Source organism: Lycium barbarum, chromosome 3 (genome assembly GCF_019175385.1).
Source record: "Lycium barbarum isolate Lr01 chromosome 3, ASM1917538v2, whole genome shotgun sequence".
Lineage (NCBI taxonomy): Eukaryota > Viridiplantae > Streptophyta > Magnoliopsida > Solanales > Solanaceae > Lycium > Lycium barbarum.
The window spans coordinates 121683137-121691575 of NC_083339.1; the positions used below are offsets into that span (position 1 = coordinate 121683137).

The 8439-nt window shown below is 32.3% G+C and overlaps 1 protein-coding gene across 1 annotated transcript; it reads right to left on the reverse strand.

The window, feature by feature from the left end:
- Positions 1 to 2870: 2870 nt before the first annotated feature.
- On the reverse strand, positions 2871 to 5058 carry LOC132632130 (AAA-ATPase At2g46620-like). The gene has a single exon (XM_060347968.1). The coding sequence runs from the start codon at positions 4646 to 4648 to the stop codon at positions 3212 to 3214; it is 1437 nt and encodes a 478-aa protein (XP_060203951.1). The 5' UTR covers positions 4649 to 5058; the 3' UTR covers positions 2871 to 3211.
- Positions 5059 to 8439: the final 3381 nt, after the last annotated feature.

Here is an 8439-nt window from a genome sequence, read left to right on the forward strand (position 1 = left end):
CATTTCGTGTATTAAAAAATGAAATAGGAAAATAAAAAATAGGAATATATATATATATATATATATATATTTCATTCATGTACCAATGAAATAGGATGAATATATATATATTTTTGTGTTTCATTTATAAAAACATTTATATATTCACGAAATAAAAAAAAATCTTATTTCGTTTTTTAATAAACGAAAAAAAAAATAGTTGTAAAGTCAAGACATAACTTTATTTTAAATATAAATATAATTCTAAAAAATATAGGGAGAAAAACTAGTTAACTTTAGATGGTCATAACTTTGCGCTCGGACGTCCGATTTACGCGATTGTTTTTTTGATTTTGGGTATTTTTCCGAGATCTATGCACACAAACTGCCACAAGGCGGTTTGGCCGAGCCGATTTTTAAAAAAAATGCCTTTTATCACATTCAATTTCAATTTTTCCCCAAATTGGCATGAAATTTTCAGTTTTATTTACTTATAAGATGATGATACGCAATAGATTTCAACGTAAAAATCCAGGGATAATGTATCTGTGAATGTCAATTTCACTTCTGCGGTTTCAATTTTTGAAAATAAAGCTGACTAATTTTCTCGATATATAAAGTTGACTAAAATAACCTTACAGTTAAACACTAAGTTTTTTGAAAAATATATTTTAAAAAAATTAAAAAATGGCTTTTAATCAATTTGGAATATATATATATATATATATATATATATATATATAAGATCAATTTCAAAAATATATAAAAAAACTGTTTTTTTTTTATATTTCGTGGATTGTTCCACGAAATGCAAAATAAAAAAATAAAAAAAACAGTTTTAAATTAAAAAATAAAACAGTTTCGTTAATATAAATAAAACTGTTTTTTTTTTTTTTTTTTTTGCATTTTGTGGAACAATCCACGAAATATGTTTTTTTTTTATTTTTTATTTTGCATTTTGTGGAACAATCCACGAAATATTTCATTGGTACATGAATGAAATATATATATATATATATATATTCTTATTTCATTTTTATATAAACGAAATGAAAATAAAATTATTTTCCTATTTCGTTTTTTAATACACGAAATGCAAAATATATATATATATATATATGTATATAATTTCCTATTTCGTTTTTTTATTCACTAAATACAAAAAAAAAACCTATTTCGTTCATTAGATTACGAAATGCAAAAAAAATAAAAAAACAAATCAATTTCCTTCATTAATACACGAAATAATATATATATATATATATATATATATATATATATATATATATATATATATATATTTTCCAATTTCCTTTTTATACGAACGAAATTAGAAAAAAAATTATCCTATTTCGTTTTTTAATACACGAAATGCAAAAACAAAAAAAAATTTATAATTTCCTATTTCTTTTTTTATTCACGAAATAAAATAAAAAAACATCTATTTCGTGGATTGTGTCATGATATGTAAAAAAAATCATTTTTTTCACGAAATTAAAAAAAAAAAAAAAAAAAACTATTTCGTGGATTGTTCCACGAAATGCAAAAAAAAAGCTATTTCGTGGAACAATCCACGAAATAGCAAAAAAAAAAAAAAAAAAAAAAGAGTTGCTGCTATGAACAGTAACTGGGGTATTTCGTTGATCATTCAACGAAATACCCATTTGGGTAAAAAAAAAAAAAGACAGCCTATTTTGGTCTAATTGCTGTAAAAATATGCCATTTTGGCTCCGGACTCTAAATTAAGACGGGGAGAATAATTGCTTCAAACAATGTCATATTCAATAATCTATTAATTGCCTGAATGTTTTGAGTTGTGGAGAATGAAAAGTAGGGCAAATACCATAATTGCTACTACTATCTCGAATTTACATATGAAGTGAATAGCTCATTGCCCATAAGTCAAAGAGGGGAGGAGCAAAAACAAAAAGTGGATTTATTTTATTATATTGTGATTTTTTCGTTGTTCATTGTCAATTGGCAAAGTCAAAGAACAGATCAAATTCTACAATGTCGTGCAATCAAATAAGAAAGTCAATCACCTTTATTAATGGGGATTGATTCTTTTCTGCCTTACCTTATCTCAATGGGCAATCAACAAAATTTGCCATCTTCACCGAGAACTTTTTCAATAGAAGAAAATGCATGTACACCTTTTTTCAACATCTAGAGATTTCCATTTCTTAACTGACGGGTATTTTTGAATTCCTCAAACTTCAAAAAGGACATTTGGATGAGGCAACACATTATTATTTCACCTTTTCGAGTTCACAATATTACAAAATATTACGAAAATCGAAAGGATATTGCTGTTGAACTTGGAACTTGTCATGAGATTGCTATGCTCAAGAGCCCAAGCTGTACACTAAGTAAAATTACAAATTTAACCCAAATTTAGCCATATTTTTATAAAAATCATCATAACCTCTATTGTATAATTTTAAATTAAGATAAACTTTGAGAAAAAAAGATATAAATGACATTAAGTAAGCATAAATTATTAAATTTATCCTAAATAATTATATGAATTTACCTCATTTGGGTCATTGTGGCCAAAAGACCTTTCGAATTAACAAATACTTTATTGTTTGCTTTTATGGAAGTTTGATCAATTAATATTCATGACCCCAATGTGTAAAGCAAAACTTTGGATGAAACTTCTTGTTCGGATATATTTCTCATGTCTATTCTATTGACATTTTGGCAAAGATGGCGGGCTTTCAAAGCTGAACACGAGACGATTTCTGCTATCTCAAGTTTTTTCATTTTGCTTTCTATCTTTTGATGGAAATATATTAATATTCGAGCTCTAGCTTTGCAAAAAGCCAAGGTTATGAATGGCCAGAAAGTCCATTTAGAGACTTGAGATCTGCCGCTCCTTGGGCAAAGCCTTCTATTCTATAAACACCTCACGTAAATGATTCATTTTCAAGTTCCGGCTTCCCACCAGAAAGAACATAGGGTCAGGGCTACATATTACAGCGACTTATAGTTAGAAGCAATAAGAAGAAATTAGAGCATCATCATACATGAGTAACCTAAACATTGGGATAACTTCGATAAATGAATGATTGAGATTATCAATAAGAGATAATGAATTCTAACTACAATCTTTATGTTAAATCTACTAAAAATCACTCACTAGCTAGAAATATCAACTTTGAAATTAAGCTAAATAAATAAATGATTATGCAGTTAAGGTCCATTACTAACCCAAACAAACACACACACGTTAATTATGATCATGCCTTGAATTATCCTTATCCGATGTATCAAACTCGTAGGAAGAATCTTTTCTACTACTCCTTATTCGTAAAAGTCCATATAGCTTCTTGAACTCCCTCACACTTTCCTTGCAAAAAATACCCGAATCACCACCCGTTTCCTCCACGGTTCGAACCGACCCGCTTTCACTCAACCGCCTTGCATTCCGGGTCGCAGCCCTTGAGTCGGTGTTAGTTTGCAAAGCAGAAATAACCATTTTCAATGCCCGGGTCGGGGAACTCCGGTTTGATATCATAATCTCACCAATCTCAGCCGGGCTAAGACCCGACCCGGTTTGAAAAATCTCTTCCACTTGTGGGAATAACTTATGATCTTTTAAACCCAAATGACTATTCGCTAGGCTTTTAAAAGCATTGAAATCACATAAAGGGAAGTGTATGTGAACATCAATACGTCCTGGTCTGAGAACCATTGGATCAATTTGATCTTTATTGTTGATTGTGAATATCATAATTCTCTCTTCCGCACAACACGAGAATATTCCATCCATAAAGTTGAGAATTCCAGACATACTAGGAACCGTTGATTTTTCACCAAGGTAACTGTCGAGATCTTCGATAACAACTAACGACTTACACGTGGTTTGTAACAGAAGTAATTTCAGATCCGAATCATCTGTAACTTTGGACAAATCAACATCGTACACGTCATAATTCAACATATTTGCTATTCCAGCAATGAATGTTGATTTTCCTGTACCGGAAAGTCCGTAGAGAAGATAACTCCGTTTCCAAACTTTACCTAGACGGTGATAGTACTGTTTTGATTTTAGGAAAGTTTCCAAATCGGATTTGACCTTGTTTTTGAGATCTGTGTCCATTACTATCGTGTCAAAAGTTGCTGGATGTGTAAACGGGACTGATCTCCACCGTCCATTTCTCTGAGGTTCGTTATCTACATTGACGAATAATCTCACCTCCTTTTTTCTCTGTTCAATTTCATCGAACACAGAGTGTATGTGTTGAAGATAGGGTTGAAGAATTCGACGCTTATCCTTTTTCCTAATCTTCATAACAAGCGACTTATTGGCCGTGTTAACATCCTTTTCATTGATCCAAGAAACTCTAGCGCTGAGGAAATTGTCAACGACAACCTGGTTGGAATCTAAAACGAGGTTGATTTCATTGGACTTGTCGCCTGAGAAAAGGTTGGTGAAATCAGAATCTTCAACACAGGGGAGAGAATTCAGATAAGTATAAACTTTTCGATACAATTGATTTTCCTGCATGTTGTGGTTGAATTGCGGGACTCTGTAGAACTGGTACACATAGCAACCGTCTTCTAAAAATCGCCACCATTTCTTCACAATTTGCACTAAAGAAGTTTTCAACACAAGCTTCACAACGAAACATGATGCAATTATTGCAACCAAATAGAAAAACATGATTAAATTAAATCAAACAGTGGGATGAAGTAAAATGATGGAAAGGGAATTGATCAAAGCGGGGAAAATGATGATGAAAGGGTGGATGAAATCATGAAGGGTGTAATAAAGAAAGTATATAAAGTGATGAGAAAAAGCATAAAGAAAGAAGTACTAGTATAAATAAATATAGTGCGTAAAATAAATTAAGGGGATGGGCGATTGGCAGGTTAGCACATTAATGAATGAGTCTTTATAAATGTGTTGATTGAATTTAGGAGACGGCTTGCAGATGGGGACGGCATAATTTGCTAGGTTTAACTGGTCAAATGAGGATTAATGGAATTTTGTCTGTTATATTTTTCGATGATCCTCGTTATTTCTTCGTTGTGTTTATCTGACTAAACATTTGTATGTGTGAGACCAATTAAGGTGATATAATATTCCCTTTGTGTTTTTTAATGACAAGAAAACATATTAATTAATGTGTATATTACTAGTAAGGAAGGACTATAGATTTATTTCCTTGTGGTTTCCTATTAAAACGAGTATATTTTTCAATCTCATCAATTATTCCATGTGTAATGTTATAGTTAAAAAATTCCCGGTGGTCATATTTGATTTTGACTAATTGACGTAGCGTTTTTTTTCCATTTCAGCAGCAATTCATGTACAAATTAAAAGTCGCGTTCAATATTCAAATTGCTTTATCTGCTTTGTTATATGCTTGTATCCATTTCTGTCTTTTACTGACATTCCTCTTTTCTCTTTTCCCAATAAAAATAATTGTTGTGTTTTACAGGTGCATTTTCTTATTTCTATGGAGGGGAGGGGGAGGAGGCAAAAAGATATGTAGCCGCGCCAGGTCTTTACTCAAATGATATTAATTTTCATGGTTAAAAAGATAATTGAGGTGAAAAAATATAGATGTCATAGTTAAACATAATTAAGTGCTACAAGTGTATATAAAAGGCATAAGGTACATAATTATTATGTTCGGTATAAGTACTGGTGTGAATTGAGTATTTTCTAAGCAGGGACAGTAGTATTAATATAAATTTGACGTTTGAAGCCAAAAAAGTTTAAGAATTGTCAATTGATGACAAAATATATAACAAAATATTATAATGAACCGTTTGGACACTTTCAACCATGGTGTAGTTTCAACAGCACCTACTTTGTCCTGCGACTTCCAAAGTTTGAAATTAAGTCCAGTGCGTCTACGTTCAACAAAATATTAGTCTACTCGAAAATTCGTTTCCAGGGGACAGGTGTCTGCTTTTCGTGGTGCCTTGGGCCAAAGTAGGCATCCTGGTTCTTTAGATGCCAAGACTCGATTTTTTTTTTTTTTCATTTGACCATTTGCTATTTGAAATTACAGGTTCGATTAATTCGACCTCGTCTTTGCATATTTACCTAATGGAGTAAACCTCTACTTAAAATTCTTCATTCTAGATTAATCCCAATTATTCTACAATACCCAAGGTGATAAATTTTGAATTCAACCCGTCATCTTTTACCATGAAGTATTTTTTTTTTCTATAGAGCAAAGCAAGGACATGAAAATTACTGCGAGGCTATGAAAGATAGGTCGATTTTTCCGGTAACATCTAAGCCTAGACACACTCGTTATATGTCACATGTGACATGTCTAGTTCCCTTCAGTCGTGTGTTGGCATCTTTTAGAGTTTAACCAATCTTAGGAAATTTCGATCCAAACATAAACAATTTATTGATTAATTACCAACTGATGACACAAATAGTAACTTAAATATGGAAAATATATAAACATATGCACATACATCATTGCATGTACTAAATCAGATTCGTTATTTTGGTTCTGTACGATTCTGATCAATTGGTTTGGTGTGTAGTATTAAAGTTTCTGTCCAGCCCTATAACTGTTGGGGTAGTCGCCAGCAATTATAATCATTTGCATTTGTACATGCAGCAATGACTGTCACCGGGTTCCAGAAGCAGCCAACTTTATAGGCAAAAGGACATCACTAGATAGAAGGGCAAAGCAGGGACTTCCTCAAAAAATATATTTCGTGCATCACAATTGACACTACTCATTAAGCCTGTTATCCGGGCCGGTTATAACCGGTTAACGGGTAATCGGAACAGGTAAAACTGGCACCGGCCCCCAGTATACCGGTTTAGCGGTTGCGAAAACCGTAGTATACTAGGCCGGTTACGGTTTATTTTTTTTGAACCGTTAACCGGTATTTTTTTTTTTTTAAATTCTGGGCGAATATAGACGTTATTGGGCCGTTCCCCAATGGTCCAAATTAATAAAATGGACGTTGGCAATGGCCAAAGTCACATTTTTGGCCCCCCTCCACCCCCAACCCCCCAAACTTTTATTTTTAACACTTTAACCCCTTTCCCACTCTTATATAAACCCCTCTCCATTTTATTTTCATCCACACCAATTTTCTCTTCTCAATTATTAGCTACTTTAAAATTACAAGTTCTCTTAAATTCTCAATTATTAGCTATTTTATATTTTGCAATTATACAAAAACAAAGTGTTGGTGGATTTGCAAGTCTAGCCGCCTGGTGGAATTTATTTTGGCAATTTGGTACCTTTGTTCCAACTCTATTTTTAATTTTTGCAATTTATTTTCTTGTGATTTATTTGCTTGCGATTTAATTATGTCTAAGAGAGTTAGAAGAGGCGGTAGTAGTGGGGGAGGAGAATTATGGAGGAAACATTTGTGCCGGAAACGAAAGCGTATGATAGGTCAAGTTGACATTACTCAAAATAATCCAATTTTAGATCATGAAGCATTAGAACGCCGATTTGGCGCAACCTATAATGAAGTTGTTGATGATGATGACATTGATGACGAGACATAATCACCGAAAAATCCAATAGGAGATACACAACAAACCGACAAAATTCGTACGCCAACCTCTAAAGTTTGGAATTTTATGACTAGAGATAGGGAGAAAGAAATAGTCACATGTAATTTATGTAAAAAAAATATTTCAATTCAAGTGTAGGAACAATAAGGATGGGGGAACGGGTTCACTAAGGACTCATTTAGCGACTATACATAAGGACGTTTGGGTAGAGAGAACGGGTTCCGTAGAGGGTACTCAACGAACAATAGACCCACATACCGAAAAAAAATTTAGTTACAACAAAAAGAAAGACTGTGTAGAGATAGCTAAAATGGTAGCTAATGATTTTTTACCATTTTCCTTTCCTTCGGGGCCGGGTTTTGTTACTTATATTCAACGTAGTTATAATCCGATGTTTGAGGGTATTCCTAGAAGTACTTGTAGAGCAGATATTATTGATTAATATAAAAAATATAGATCTTACTTGCGCCATGCACTTAATTCTTTAAATTGTAATGTTTCCCTTACCGCCGATATTGGTCTTAATCTTAATAAGTTAGAATTATTTGCTATTACATGTCATTGGATAGATGATAATTGGGTCATGCAATAAAGAATTATAGCTTATTTATATGATGAAGGGAAGGGTCGTCATGACAGTAAATTTTTAGCGGAGGGAATAGCAACTATTATGAATTTTTTTCAAATTTACAAAAAACACTTTGTATTGCTTTAGATAATGCTACTAACAACACAAGTGCGGTTGGCCTTATAAAAGGAGAATTAAAACATCCACTAGCGGATATTTTTCATATAAGATGTAGTTGTCATGTTTTAAACTTGATTGTTAAAGATGGTCTTTCTTTATTTGATGATCCTATTCAAAAGATTAGAGATGCGGTTGCTTTTCTTTTTTGTAATTCAAGTAAGGCTAAAATGAGAGATTTTAAAAATCAATGTGA

Coding starts and splice junctions, on each gene's coding strand:
- LOC132632130 (XM_060347968.1), bottom strand. CDS start 4,648: ATGTTTTTCTATTTGGTTGCAATAATTGCATCATGTTTCGTTGTGAAG.